The 15,346-nt window shown below is 38.2% G+C and overlaps 1 protein-coding gene across 1 annotated transcript in view; it reads left to right on the forward strand.

Annotated features, from left to right (window-relative positions):
- The window catches only part of NOL8 (nucleolar protein 8), a 28,927-nt gene that overhangs the window by 12,304 nt on the left and 1,277 nt on the right, over nt 1-15,346 (forward strand). The window contains exons 8-15 of the mRNA XM_012651842.1: nt 935-1,048; nt 1,710-1,832; nt 2,052-2,142; nt 5,503-5,641; nt 6,336-6,413; nt 11,555-11,826; nt 13,494-13,623; nt 14,194-14,264. Of these exons, the coding sequence (XP_012507296.1) occupies nt 935-1,048; nt 1,710-1,832; nt 2,052-2,142; nt 5,503-5,641; nt 6,336-6,413; nt 11,555-11,826; nt 13,494-13,623; nt 14,194-14,264 (1,018 nt within the window). The remainder of the gene's footprint in view (nt 1-934; nt 1,049-1,709; nt 1,833-2,051; nt 2,143-5,502; nt 5,642-6,335; nt 6,414-11,554; nt 11,827-13,493; nt 13,624-14,193; nt 14,265-15,346) is intronic.

Below are 15,346 nucleotides of genomic sequence, written 5' to 3' on the forward strand. Positions count from 1 at the left end.
GCCAGATTTACAGAATGAGGATGGTGGTCCTACCTCTTATGCAGTTATTGGCTCATGGTGTGGCAGACAGTCACAGTTCAGTTCCATGGGGCAGAAAGAGGGGTATGTCCCTGTGCCCTGGCGGGATGCAGGAGAAGCATCAGGACTGTCGGGAGCTTCCTCAGCTTGAGCCAAGTAGTGTGAAAGGATAAATAGGAGTTGGTCAGGCACAGGTGAGAGAGTAGGAAGGGAGAAGAAAGCCATTCCAGGAAAAAGAAACAGTCTGTACAATAGTGAATATTTTCAATTAGTGTGACTGAAATTTATAGAGTGTGAGGTGGCAAGAAATGAGGCAAGAGCAATAAGTAGGAGTGAGTTGTGAAGAGGCTACAGAGGTTAGACTTTATTCTTAAGGCTCTGAAAAGACAGTGAAAAATTTTAAGCAAAGGAATGAAGATCAGTTGTGTCTATTTCAGAACAGGAGTTGGTGAACTACAGCTTGCTGGCCATATAGCCCATGGTCTGTTTATGTATGGTCTTCAAGTTAAAAACGGTTTTTGAATACTTTATCCTCTGGCCCTTTACAGAAAAAGTTTGGCGACCTCTATTTGGGAGAGATCCTTTAGGCCATGACAAAAACAAATTGAATGGGTCAAATCTGGAACCAGAGAGCTTTTGGGAAGTTGAGACCCAAAACCAAGGCAACGACAATGGGAATAGATTTAAGAGATACCAAGAAGGCTGAATTGATAGGACTTGGTGATCACTCACTAGGGAAAGAAAGAGCAGTCATAAGTTTCTGTCTTGGGCAAATAAACGGATGAGGATGGCATTCGCTAGATAAGGAAAAAGGACAGGAAGTAGACCTGGCAGGGGAAGCAGATGATAGCTTTGGACATTGTTCAGTTTTAGGTTCAGTTATTGTAAGATGTAATGCTTTTGATGACCTCCTTAGGATGGTCATCCAGAGGACAAGCCAACGCACAGCATCTTCGATTCTGACAGTGAAAGTGAAACAGAGGAGATACCCACTCAGGAGCAGAGCCACCCAGGAGAGGAACTGGTAAAAGTAAGAAGTTCAGATGTCCCTGTGGGCCTTCGTCTACTTTTGCAGATCCACTTCGGTGTATTGCATACCAAGACCTCCACACAGCTGCCAACTCAACATAAAATCTTCCTGAGAGCCTCGATGAGACCCAGGGCTCCTCAGGCCACCACACACTGAGACTACAGGGTCTTGGAGAGTTTCTCCCATATGAACCTATATTCTCTACATCATCTGCAAAATGACATCAATATTAGTGAAACACTGCAGAAAGTGTTCTTGCATGTAATAATAACTACCTCCCAAATCCAGGCTGTATTAGGGAGCCCCTGGATTAATGATCCTTGTGGCCAGTTAGATATAACTGAGACACGAGTTAACATCTGACATGACATCTACTCATTCCTGGTAGATGCATCCGAGTTGTTGGTTTGTATTTTATTTTTTAATTTTTTTAATTTTAATAATTTTTTAGAGACAGGGTCTTGTTATGTTGCTCTGGCTGATCTCCATCTCCTGGGCTCAAGCAATCCTCCTGCCTTGGCCTCCCAAAGTGCTAAGATTATAGGTGTGAGCCACTGTGCCCCGCCAGGGTTGTTGGCTTTTAAATGTGAGGGAGAAGATTACATTATAAAGGACATGCTGATTGGCTCATTTATTAATAAATGTTTCTGTTTTCTCATAGGAGTCTGTGGGTAAAGCATCTGGGAAGCTGTTTGACAGCAGTGATAATGAGGAATCTGATTCTGAAGATGACAGTAGTAGGTTCAAAATTAAACCTCAGTTTGACGGCAGAGCTGGACAGAAGGTTAGTGAAGACTGAAAATAATAAAACTTGCAAGATGTCCTTATCTTTTGACATAGTTCTTAAATATAGGTAAATGCAGGCAGACATTGATCCATATTTCAATGTTGGGATGTTTATTTTGGGAACAAGTGCTCTGGGAAGGTGTACTTGGAAAGTCATCTTTAGAAGCAATTTCTTGGGAATGTGGCTATCAATTGTGTTTGTTCTTTGTCCGTGCAGCTCATGGATTTACAGTCACACTTTGGCACCGATGAGAGATTTCGCATGGACTCTCGATTTCTAGAAAGTGACAGTGAAGAGGAACAGGAAGGTAAATGCTTCATTGTCCAAACAGTCCTGATGTCAGAGCTGGGGGACCAAAAGAAATCATCTAGTATACTTCCTTTGTTTAACACCTGAAGAAAATTCTGTACCCCAAGATGTTGAATTGAGGAGTATATAATCAGATATTTAGTTAACTTACTATTTCTTATTTGTTTGTATATATTAATTTATTTAGGAAAAGATAATTACTTGAAGCTACCAGAAAGGTAAGGAATAGATAGCATCCACCAAAGGTGCCATTTTCCTCCACTCATCCATGGTATGAGGAAAAGGCAATGTTCCTACCTGCAGTCCATGTCAATTGATTGGCAGATTCTGTTTAAGTCCATGGAAAGAGTTATGTCATCTGTGGCTTTCTAAAAGGAAAAGCGCTCACCTTCCTCTAGTGTGACTGATGGGTGCAGATTTTTTTTTTTTTAAGCAGTGTACCATTGAATGCTATTCTACTTGAATTCATCCTTATTTGGATGTACGTAAGAGTAATAACGCTCTCATAAGCATCCTAATTCTACTCTTTTTTACTTCCTGTAGCATTTTTCACAGCAGTTCTAAACTTTATCTATAAGACCTCCTACTCTTATCCTTTTCAAAAGATCTTATCTCCTATGTGTAAACCTTGAGTGAGCTCCTTGATTTCCTCTCCCAGCCTCAGAATTTCTGTGTCCTTACCTTCTTTTTTCTCTACTTCCTGAGTTACTATAATATAATCTACATCTTAATCCTCACCATTCAGGCTTCCTCTTATTATGCCCTTTGTCAGTTGCATTTTCATCCTTTCCTTTCCTTCTAGCTCCTTCCTCTTTCTACAGATGTAGTTATGTCTCATGGGTCCCAAAAAAGTCATTCGTCTAACCATGCCAGTTTTCAAGTTTCCATTCCATCTTTTTTTAGTTCTAAATTTGAAATGAATAATTACATCTAATTCAGTAGCAGTTGGCTTTTTATTGAATATAATCTCATCTCCCAATTCTTTGAGGTGAATATTATCAACATTATACATTTCAGAAAACCAAGGTTCAGGGAGGCTTATATTAAATTCTCTGGGACCTATACCAACTGTGTTTCAGAGCTGACACTTGACTTTCTCACTCAAAATTCTATGTTGAAAACACAGGAATGAACAGAATCTTGGCAATAGCCTACATTTAGGAACTACATATAGAGGTTATTAACTTCTGCCACTTTTGTCTGTCTCCTTACAACTCTTTGGGTATGTGGCCTCAAAGCTATAAACAACTTGTTCTCTAAGTGTAGTGGCATTATCTCCAACAACACCCTGTTCAGCTGACCGACAGCATTTGTCACTGTTGATCATCCTTTCTTGAAATGTTCTCTTCACTTTACTTCCCTTGCATTATAACTTCCTGGTTTTCTTCCTAATTCTTTTTTTTTTTTTTTTTTTGAGACAAAGTCTCACTCTGTTGCCCTGGCTAGAGTGCGGTGGCGTCAGCCTAGCTCACAGCAACCTCAAACTCCTGGGCTCAAGCGATCCTTCTGCCTCAGCCTCCCGAGTAGCTGGGACTACAGGCATGTGTCACCATGCCTGGTTAATTTTTTCTGTATATTTTTAGTTGTCCAATTAATTTCTTTCTAATTTTAGTAGAGACGGGGTCTCGCTCTTGCTCAGGCTGGTCTCAGCCTAGCTCACAGCAACCTCAAACTCCTGGGCTCAAGCAATCCTACTGCCTCAGCCTCCCAAGTAGCTGGGACTACAGACATGCGTCACCATGCCTGGTTAATTTTTTCTATATGTATTTTTAGTTGTCCAGCTAATTTCTTTCTATTTTTAGTAGAGATGGGGTCTCGCTCTTGCTCAGGCTGATCTCGAACTCAAACAAGTTCTCTGAGTTCAAACGATCCACCCGCCTCGGCCTCCCAGAGTGCTAGGAATACAGGCATGAGCCACCGCGCCCAGCCATCTTCCTAATTCTTGACTCCTAATTCTCCTTTTGCCTCCAAATGTAGGTTCTTCCCAAGGTTCTGTGTAAGCCTCTTTGGCTTTAGCCTTCACTTGTACTTGAGTATTTCCCAAATTTGGGTCTTCTTTGCTCCTGACTGTTCTGCTGAGCTCCTAACTGGTCTTTTTTTCAATGCCTGCTAGATTTTGCCCACAGGCTTTCCTGAATTTGTGTTAAAACTCTCCAAAATTGAATATCTCTCTTTCTCTCCGTAAAGCTCTTCCAGACCCTTTTCTCTGTGTTGATGGTGCTTCCGTTCGTAAGGCAATCCGGCATAGAACCTCAATTTTTTTCTTCTCTTCCCATCTTTTGAGGCACAGTTTTTTTTCTATCCATCAAGTAAGTAGCACAGCCATCCTACCTCACCTTGAAACCTTTCCAGCATTGTTTTCTACTTCTTACTAGGTTAAAATTGAAATTTCTGTTTTTAGAAGTCAAGAAGTTTCGAATATTCGCATTTCATATGTTTCAACCTAATGCAACGTAAACTTTTGTGTACTTTCTTACTTTAATATACGTATTTGTTTTGTTTTCAACACCTAGCATGCTTTCCTCCCAACTGTGGGGATATGACTTTGTCTTTCCTACCTTGTACTCTGCCTGGTTTATGAAGCATTGTTTGATCCAGTTAAACATAATCTCAACCTCCTTTGAACCCTTAGAAACTTGTGGGGTATCTCTATAGAAAACTGAAATAAGAATTTTATTCCAGTTTCTATTTGTTGATTATTTATATCCAGTAATAAATTGAAAGGGCCATAAAAGCTTAAAGTTCTTTTGTATTTCTATAATTCAATCTAGCTGTTTAACTTTGTTCTCTGATATTTGTCTGTTTCTAGTAGTTGAGCATAGCAGCTTATAGAATTCCATGATGCTATGTGTGTATAGGCATATGGCTTTTTCCTGTAATACTTGTTACAGAATCAAAGACTGAAGCAACTCTCTACTACTGTTATATTAAGTCAGTAAAATTACCACTTTTTACTTTATTACTTTTAGATTTACATGTAGTTTAGATTATGACATTTTTGGAGTGTTAAAAAACCAGTCCGTGACCACTTTAGTTTTATAATTATTAGTATCTTGCTGTATTACATTTGCCAATATTTATCTTAAAAATTTTAGGCTTCCACTCAAAGCCATTAATTCCAGACTCATTTTTATCATTAGAAATAGAAGTCAGACTTTTTGCTTGCTGGTTATATAAACTTTCTGGGTTTGCTGTGGCATGAGGGTCTTGGGATAGAGAGGTTAGTGAAATAAGGTTAAACTTTCTTTTTCCTATCCTAATGGACTTTGTACATGTTTAGGTGCTTGGTAAGTATTTGATGATTCAGATTTCTTAAGCTGTGTTTGCCAAGAAATTACTAATTATCCTTTTCCCTCAGAGGTAAATGAAAAGAAATCTGTTGAAGAAGAAGAGCTTGCTGAAGAAAAAAAGAAAGCCCTGAATGTTGTGCAAAGTGTTTTGCACATCAACTTAAGAAATTCTACAAGCAAAGGATCAGTACCCGCTAAGAAATTTAAGTATGGTTTATGTTCCTTTCCATTCTACCGTATTTTCCTTTGCCATAAATGCCTTCTTGAACTCGGCTTAAAACTAGGCCGTTTTTAGCTTCCTAGAGAGGGCAATTAGCAATATGTAGCAATCAGACCCTTAGAAATATACTTAACTTTGACCTAGTAATTCACTTCAAGAAACTAATCTTAAATCATTTCTGTATTTATATACTTAGATCTCAGTGGCATTGCTTCCATTAGTGAAACAATTGGAAAACATTTTAAACATTAATTATAAAATTATTAAGCTATATAAATGTAACTATTAAGGAAAATTTCAAACATATGTAATTTAGAGAGATTAATGTAATGAAACCCTGTATACCATTACCCGGCTTCTACAGTCACCAACACGTCACCAGTTTTCTGTACCTTTATTTAACACCTGCTTTACCTACTGAAATATTTTATGCAAATCCCAGATAGTATATCATTTTATTTGTGTGTATTTTAATATGTTTAATTTTTAAGGTTAAAAATATTCAAGGAATCTCAAAAGCAGGCAATTTAAAATATTATTTCTAATAAGATCTGTTCTTTGATGTTATTTAGCTTTATCTTGCCAAAAATTAAAATCTTTCCACTATTGAATTATAATTTGCTATTTATTTTTTGCATTAGTGTTCTTCCAACCAACTTGCACTCCTGTTTTTTGACACAGGGACATCATACGTTATGATCCAACAAGACATGACCATGCCACTTATGAAAGGAAAAAAGATGATCAGCCAAAAGAAAGGTAATTAAAGGTACTTTTTTTAGCAGTAGGATCATATGAATTAATCTCATTTCAGACAATAAGAAAAACTAGGTAGTAACCAATATCCTAAACGTTGGTCCCACTGTATATAGTTTAAGATTATCAGGGATGGGGGAGGGTAGGAGTTAATTAGAGAGGAATTATTGACTTGATGAAGGAAGTCTTATGTTTTTTTGTTTTGGTATTTTTTTTTAGTTATAATTTGAAACGGGGTCTCCCTGTGTTGCCCAGGCTGGTCTTGAACTCCTGGCCTCGAGCTGTCCTTCCACCTCACCCTCTCAAAGTGCTGATGTGAGCCACCACTCCCGACCAGTTTTATGTTTTGACAGAAGAATCTCATGCACATAAATGATATGTGCTCCTACTCTAGTATGATACCGTCTGTTTGTGTTAGTATCTTGTGACTGCTATAATAAGTCACCATAAATTTGATGACTTAGAAACCACAAAAATTTATTTCCTTACAGTTCTGGAGACTAGAAATCCAAAGTGAGGGATTATTGGAAGGGCTGTATTCCCTTTGGAGGTTCAGAGAAACAAATCCATTTTGTGCCTCTCTCCCAGCTGCTAGTGACTGCCACCAGTGCTTGGTTTTCCTTCACTTGAGGTCACGTCACTCTCATCTCTGCCTCTGTCTTCACATAGCCTCCTCTTTTCTGTTTGTTTTTGTGTCTCTTATAAGGACACTTGTGATAGCATTTAGAGCCCACTTGGATAATCCTGGATGATCTTCTCATCTCAGGGTGCTTAACTTAATTACTCTGTAAGACCCTTTATCCAAATAAGATAGCCTTCACAATTTTAGGAATTAGGACATTGACATGTCTTTTGGGGGGCAGCCATTCAACCCATACACCTAGTGTGGTAGGAGCTTCTATTTCCTACAGAAGTGGAGTCAGTTTGATAAATATAGCAAATATATGGAGAAACCAGTAACTGCTTGGTTTAAATCCTTCGTTTTCCTACTGTTAATAGCAACTAAAATCAGTAAAGGCAATGTGATATCCTGAATTGGATCCTGAAACAAAAAAGACATTTTTAGAGAAACTGGTGAAATCAGAATATAGTCTGAGTTTAGTTAGAGGTAATGTACCAATGTTAATCTTTTAGTTGTGACATTTGTATCATAGTTACATAGGATATTTACATTGGGGAAACTAGGTGAAGGTTATTTATGAACTCTATTATTTTTGCAACTTTCTGTAAATCTAAATTTGTTGCAAACTTAAAGGTTTCTTTTAAAAAGAATCACATTTTAGACCAAAATAAAAGTAATATTAATATTCCCTTCAATGTAGAATTTTTGTACATTATTTCAGATAATCCATGTTGAACATGATAAATAGGGAGTATTTTGTAAAATACATTGGATTTTTAAAAATTTATAATTAGGGTGTATTAGTTACCTATTGCTGCATAACAAATTACCCAAACTTAGTATCTTAAAACCACAAACATTTATCTCAAAGTTTCTGTGGGTCAAGAATTTGGAAGGCACTTCACTGGGTGGCTCTGGCCAGGGTCTCTTGTGAGGTTGCAGTCAAATTGTTGCCTGGGATTTCAGTCTCCAAAGGCCTGTCTGGGCCTGTATGATCTGCTTTCAGCATGGCTCACGCACATTGCTATTGACGGGAGGCCGCAGTTTTGCACCTCATGGGCCTCTCCATTAGGCTACTTAAGTGCTCTAATACTTGGCAGCTGGCTTTCCTCAGAATAAGTGCCCCAAAAGAAAGAGAAGAAGAAGGAAGCCACAGTATATTTTATGACCTAGTCTTAGAAGTCATACTCTGACACATCCGCCTTATTCAATTTTCTTGAAACAAGTCACTTTTAGTGCAATCCACACTTTGATAGGGGTAGTTCAGCACCACATCTTGAAGAAAGAAGTATCAAAGTATTTGTAGACATAGTTTTAAACCACCATCTGCCTTCTGGCCACAAAATGTTTATATTCCTACCACATGTGGGGTATGCTCACCCACTCTCTATAATCCTCAGAAGTCTCATCCCATTTCAACATCAATTCGAAATCTAGGATGTTATCTTCCAAATCAGATCTAGGTACAGATGAGGCTTATCTGTTATTCCTTGAATGAAGTTCTGTTTGATAAGACATGTGAACTAAAAAGGTAAATTATCTGCCCTTCCGCTAATATACAGTGGTGGAGCAGGCATAGATTAACCACTATAGTCACTATTTAATGAGGGAAACAGAGGCACAAAAGGGTCATTTGTCCATAGTAGGTCTGAAATCTAGACAGGCAAATGTTAGAAATTCTTTGATTAGAACTGAGGGCCTAGGAATACTTCTCTCTGACTGTTGACTCTGCCCTCTGGGTCATCCTTTTTCATGAATGGTAGGATGTTTACAGCTGAGTAATTTTCTCAGCCTGCTTTTTGTTAGTATTAATTTGAGAGTCCAAAAGCCTCTTCTTGTGGTGCATCATCTTTGAATCTTCTCAGGGTTCACTGCATTAGACAAAAGTCACACAAATCATTTTCAGATAAGTTGTTTTTTTTTTTTTAACCTTAGGCTTCTGCCAAAACTACTGAGAAGTTTAACTGATATAGAAGCCCTGTTGTTTGAACAATTGAAGATCCTTAGCTTTATTTAGGGTCTTAACAAAGAATTTTGTTTTATTTTTAGACCCAGGTCTATAGATTTTTCTGTGAATGTCCAGATAGCAAATATGTTAGACTTTGCAGGCCAGACAGTCTCCACTGTGATGACTCCACTCTACCTTTATTAGCAGAAAAGCAGCCATAGACAATATAGCAATTGAACAAGGCTGTGTTCCATAAAACTATTAATGAACACTGATATTTGTGTTTCATGTAATTTTAGCATGTTATGAAATCATTTTTATTTTCCCCCCAATCATTTCAAAATGTAAAAAAACAGTCTTAACTTGCAGTTCAGACATAAATAGGCAGCAGCCTAGACTTGGCCCATGGGCTATAGTTTGCCAACTCCTGCTTTAAACCAAGTTGTTCTGAGAGTGTCATAGATATGATCTTTGCTTAGAAGCCATTTGTTGAATTTCATGTCATGTGCCTTCTGTTGATTAGGAATCTTCAAAACCATGAAGTCTTACCACCTTTTTTAAAAAAAAAATTTCTTCCTTTAGTTTCATTCTCTTCTCACATTTTACTATAAGCAGTAAGAAGAAACCAGAAATTACATTCAACACTTTTCTGAACATCTTAACTAGATCACCCAGTTAATTAAGTACATTTTCTATTTTCCATGTTAATATGGATGACAGGGTTGCTAGACTTTTTGCCACTGCATAGCAAGGATCGCCTTTCCTCCAGTTTCTGATAGCATTTACCTTACTTTTCTATAATTCCTTACCTGCAACCTCCTGAAAGGCCATGTGCTTTCTACTAACAGTTTTTTCAAGGCCCTTCTGGCTTTTGCTGTGACCTTAGTCTCTAAAGTCACATACCACTACATCTGCCTTATTCTGTTCATTAAAAGAGGTCATTAAGTCCAGTCCATGCTCAAGGGATGGGGCAATTAACTTCCACCTCTTGGAAGAAGAAGTATCAAAGAGTTTTTGGACAAATTTTAAAGCCACCACTTGGTAATTCAATGACAATCACTTGGGACTGTCTACCATTGTTTATAGAGCTTGGTTTCATAAGGAGCATATCTACCTGAAAACCTGGCTGTGTTGGTTTATTTAATAAAGTATTAAAAGTTTCTCTCTTTGAGATAGTCTCCACCATTAAGATGGTTATTTAGGGTAGCCTGTTCTCTTTTTATTTTAGGTAATACATTACGAACTATAGCTTGATCTTAGTGGAAAAGAGATTTTAAACTGGGTTTGGTGGCTGGAGCCTATGATCCTAGCTACTCAGGAGGCTGAGGTGAGAGGATGAGGCCAGGGGTTCGAGGCCAGGGGTTCAAGCCCAGTTTGGGCAACATAGCAAGACCCCCATCTCTAAAAACAATTTTAAGAATTAGCTGAGTGTGGTGACATGCACCTGTAGTCCCAGCTATGCTGGAGGCTGAGGAGGGAGGATCACTTGAGCCCAGGAGTTCAAAGCTGCAGTGAACTATCATCACACCACTACACTCCAGCAGCCTGGGTAACAGACTGGCTATTTTTAGAGAGTGAGACCCCTCCTATAAAAAACAAAAAAACAGGCCGGGCGTGGTGGCTCACGCCTGTAATCCTAGCACTCTGGGAGGCCGAGGCGGGCGGATTGTTTGAGCTCAGGAGTTCAAAACCAGCCTGAGCAAGAGCGAGACCCCGTCTCTACTAAAAATACAAAGAAATTAATCGGACAACTAAAAATATATATAGAAGAAATTAGCCGGGCATGGTGGCACATGCCTGTAGTCCCAGCTACTTGGGAGGCTGAGGCAGGAGGATTGCTTGAGCCCAGGAGTTTGAGGTTGCTATGAGCTAGGCTGACGCCACGGCACTCTAGCCCGGGCAAAAAGAGTGAGACTCTGTCTCAAAAAAAAAAAAAAAAAACAAAAAAACAGGAAATGGATTTTAATCTTTTATTAGTTAAAAACTAAAAACTCAATATCGGAAACTGCCATGTAACCTTTTGTCTAAGAACAGATTTATGGTAACATAAAAATTTCATTTCAAAAGAGACTATACTTAGCACATTTATAATTCATTTCGAAAACTGAATTATAATTCAATTTATAAAAGGAATAATAATTTCAGTTTATAAAAGGAATTATAATTCCTCTTATACATCAGTTTGGTAAAATTCACAGAATTTTAGAACTTAAAATGATATTAGGAGTGATCTGGTTTAACATGTTCATTTTGGATATGAGGAAACTGAGGCCCATTGAGGCTAAGTGATTACTTATAGCTAATAGTTTAGGTGTAATTTTTGAAATGTAGTTCAGAGGATAAGAGATAAGAGGAGAATATGATTTCTGTTTAATGTTTGCAGCTCATTGAGATTTGTGTTAAAGCTTATTGGTCAAGATTTTGCTTTTATTAGTAGAGTTTTATATGTGGAACAACTTCTTTGTTGAAAGGATAGAATTAAAATTATCTAAGGTTTTTTTTCCTTTTCTGATTTCTGGAAATTTTCCTTAACTTGTTTCTTTGTGATGTACATGTCTATACATGTCATGGCAGTAAAGCAAAACGAAAGAAGAAAAGGGAAGAAGCTGAGAAAGTACCTGAGGTGTCTAAAGAAATATATTATAACATTGCTACGGATTTGAAAGAAATATTCCAAACGGCAAAAGATACCAGTGAAAAGGAAGAAGACACACCGTGGAATGAGGACTGTGGTGGAGAGAAACCCGAAGAAATCCAGAACCCTGCAACTCTGAAGAGTGAGGCTGAGCAGCCTGGCGGGTTCACATTCTCTTTTTTTGGTTCAGACGCTAAAGACATAAAGGAAGGTACTTTTCTTTTTTCCTCCACTTTTTCATTTTACACAGTTTGAATTTAATTGAGTCTGCATTAAGTGTAACAGATTTAACATTAGCTGAATAAAGTATTCTTTCTTCTACGTAGAAAAACGATTTTAGATTCAGTGTTACATGACCATAGACGTGATGTGCCTGAAGCTGTGAAAGAAACTAATTTTGCATTTAAGGGAGCAAGCTTCTAGCTAGCTGCCACATGAAGGGAAGACAGAGAATAATGTACAGCACTATTATGTTCATCCCTTCTTCTAAGTAAAAACAGTGATGAAAAAGTATAGTAAGTCATATGTTTAAATAGTTTCATGTCTTAAATGCAGTTAGAGATGCCATGACTTATGGAATACTAGTGTTATATATGATAAGAGAAAAGAAGAAATAAGTAATCTTCTTGGCTTTATACAAATATGCCATGGCATTGATATGCCAGTTGTTTCAAAGTTTATCCCTGGAGATTTGTCAGAACCTAGTGAAAAGTACAAACACCAGTACCTATTAATACAATTTTGCATTGTATTTCAGGGGGTTTACCTCTGAAGGCCAACACCTGTTCCCTAAGAAGCTGTTCTCCATGCAGTGGAGAACACGAAGCTGTTCTTCATGCAGCTTTCTGGGAGTTCACTATAAAAAGCAGGATATACCTATTCAGAAGAACATACACACCTAACTACAGTGATTCTACTCATAGCTCACTATAGGCTGGAACTCCTGGACTCAAATCATCCTGCCTCAGCCTCCCAAGTAGCTGGGACTATAGGCTCGCACCACTTTAAACATGAGCAGTTAAAATAGCACATGTGTGTAGCAGATAAATATTAAATACCTGTTCTGTGGTACCCTAAAAGGAAGTACAACAATCTAGTAGTTTTTCAAAAAGTGTTGCAAATAAGACACAATATATCATGTGCTCTGCTTACTTCATTTTCTTGTCTATGTAAAACTATTCAGTAGAGTTGGCATGATGTGGATAGTAACTATAATTCTTCTGATTTTGAGGGTCAAGTGTGAGAAACTGACCTTGAAATGAGTCCTAAAGAAGCAGCAACCTGAAAGATGTTTTATGAGTACTTAGGAAATTTTGGAGACTTGTGAGGTGATTGTCTAGATCTTATAGCAGTAGCTTTTTCAGCAGTTCTAGAAAGAGGTTTTAGGAATTGAAAATGTAAATGTATGTTCCTTTTCTCATTTATAAATAAGCAAATAAGACACAGCAGACACAACATATCATGTGCTTTGCTTACTTCATTTTCTTGTCTTTGTAAACTATTCAGTAGAGAGGGAAATCTGCTTTCACTGTATCCTATTATATTTTAGGCTTCTTAAGCGAGCACAGATGCCATGCTTATTTTATCTGTTCTTTTTTTAAATCATATTGTTCATTTATAAATTTAAAAACATTTAGTTTTTATGCCTTTTTATAATATTACTATAGTCCTTATCAGATCATTCTAGCGATGCCAAAATTATGGTAGTAGCTTCTCTCAATTTTTTCAAAATAGATACTACCTATTTTAAACTAACGGTTAATTATATTAGAAATTTAGAGATACGTGTGCATGGTAAAAGTAATCAAATGAGTGTGTTCAGAAATAATTTGTTGTTCAGTTACAATCCCATCATTTTGTGTCATTATAATGATATAGAGACCTACAGAGTTGAGACAGTGAAACCTGGGAAGATTACCTGGCAAGAAGACCCTCGTTTCCAAGATAGCAGTTCAGAAGAAGAATCAGATATTACTGAAGAAACAGATCACAGAAAGCCTATCTCAGAGTAAGCAATTTGTTGCTTCGCAGGTTCATATTTGTACAATCTGAGTTAGAAGTATTTTAGAAGTGTTTAAGCTTCTCCTCACAAAACAATTTTCTTTTCTCAGCTCCTTTAGAGAGTTCTCTAGCCTTTTTATCATGGGGAGCTTGTTTCCTTTTCCTTGAGATTTGGGTGGCACTGGTTGGAAGATAGGATGTGCAGAGGGAAGGAACCCTGACAGTGAAGTCGCTAAGTCTGGAAACAGGATGCTGCAGATGGTGGGGTGCCTTCCCATGGGGAACAGTGGCAAATGGGGTAGCAGTTGTGGGAGTGAGAGTATCAACAACCAGTGTAGGGAAGATAGTTTGTACTTAAACAAGTCTTCATTGTCAAAGCTTCAGATAGAAGAATGTTGAATGGAGAGAAGGTAGGGTCATTTTGAACTCAGGGCAAGATAAGCAAAACACAAGGCAGATATATTTCAGGAACAGTTTATTTTTAATGTAAATATTTCTTCTTAAATATTGAAATTAAAGTACCCAATATCTGTCTATTTCTCTCTCCCCCTTCTGCCCCCTTTCCCTCTTTTTTCAGAGAAGCATCAGTACCTGAGAAAGAGACCACTAGATTTTTCTTTTTCTCTAAGAATGATGAAAGACTTCATGGTAAGTCCATTTTTTCATGAAATGATAATAGAACAGGTAATAGTATGGCTCTTATCATTGTACATTCTGATATAATAACTCACATCCAGAACTTCTGACTCTTTGTAATATCATGTGGTTTAGCCCCCTCTGTTGAGACTGATGCATGTTAACTTATAAAGCTCTCAAGGGTTGAAAGCTCCCTACTTACCAGGTTCCTTCCTTATTCCTTATCACCAACAAGGGCTTGTCTTATTCCGGGGACTTTCTTAGATGTTAGACATACAAAACCCCTAAGTTTTTAATATTGTAAAAGTCCACGTGAAAACTCTGAGGCTGTTGTTGAACTCATTTCTTTTTCCTTTTTTGACATAGGGTCTTGCTCTATTTCCTGGGCAAGAGTGCAGTGGTGTCATTATAGCTCAATGCAACCTCACACTCCTGGCCTTGAGAGAGCCTCCTGCTTCAGCCTCCCAAGTAGTGGGACTATATGCTCCTACCACTACACCCAGCTAAATTTTTCTGTTTTTTATAGAGATGGAGTCTTTCTCTTGCTCAGGCTGGTCTCAAACTATGGCCTCAAGCAATCCTCCCACTTAGGCCTCCCAAAGGTTACTAAAGTGTTAGGATTACAGGCGTCTCTTTTTTTTTTTTTTTTTTAAGAGACCGGGTCTTACCTGTAATCCTAGCACTCTGGGAGGCCAAGCGGATCATTTGAGCTCAGGAGTTCAAGACCAGCCTGAGCAAGAGCGAAACCCTGTCTCTACTGAAAAATAGAAAGAAATTACCTGGACAACTAAAAATTAGCTGGGCATGGTGGTGCATGCCTGTAGTCCCAGCTACTCAGGAGGCTGAGGTAGGAGGATCGCTTGAGCCCAGGAGTTTGAGGTTGCTGTGAGCTAGGCTGACGCCATGGCACTCTGGCCCGGGCAACAGAGTGAGACTCTGTCTCAAAAAAAAAAAAGAGACCAGGTCTTGCTTTGTTACCCAGGTTGGAGTAAAGTGGCATGATCATAGCTCACTATAGGCTGGAACTCCTAGACTCAAATCGTCCTGCCTCAGCCTCCCAAGTAGCTGGAATTATAGGCTCACACCACCACACC

The sequence above is a fragment of the Propithecus coquereli genome, unplaced genomic scaffold (genome assembly GCF_000956105.1).
Source record: "Propithecus coquereli isolate 6110/MARCELLA unplaced genomic scaffold, Pcoq_1.0 Scaffold370, whole genome shotgun sequence".
Lineage (NCBI taxonomy): Eukaryota > Metazoa > Chordata > Mammalia > Primates > Indriidae > Propithecus > Propithecus coquereli.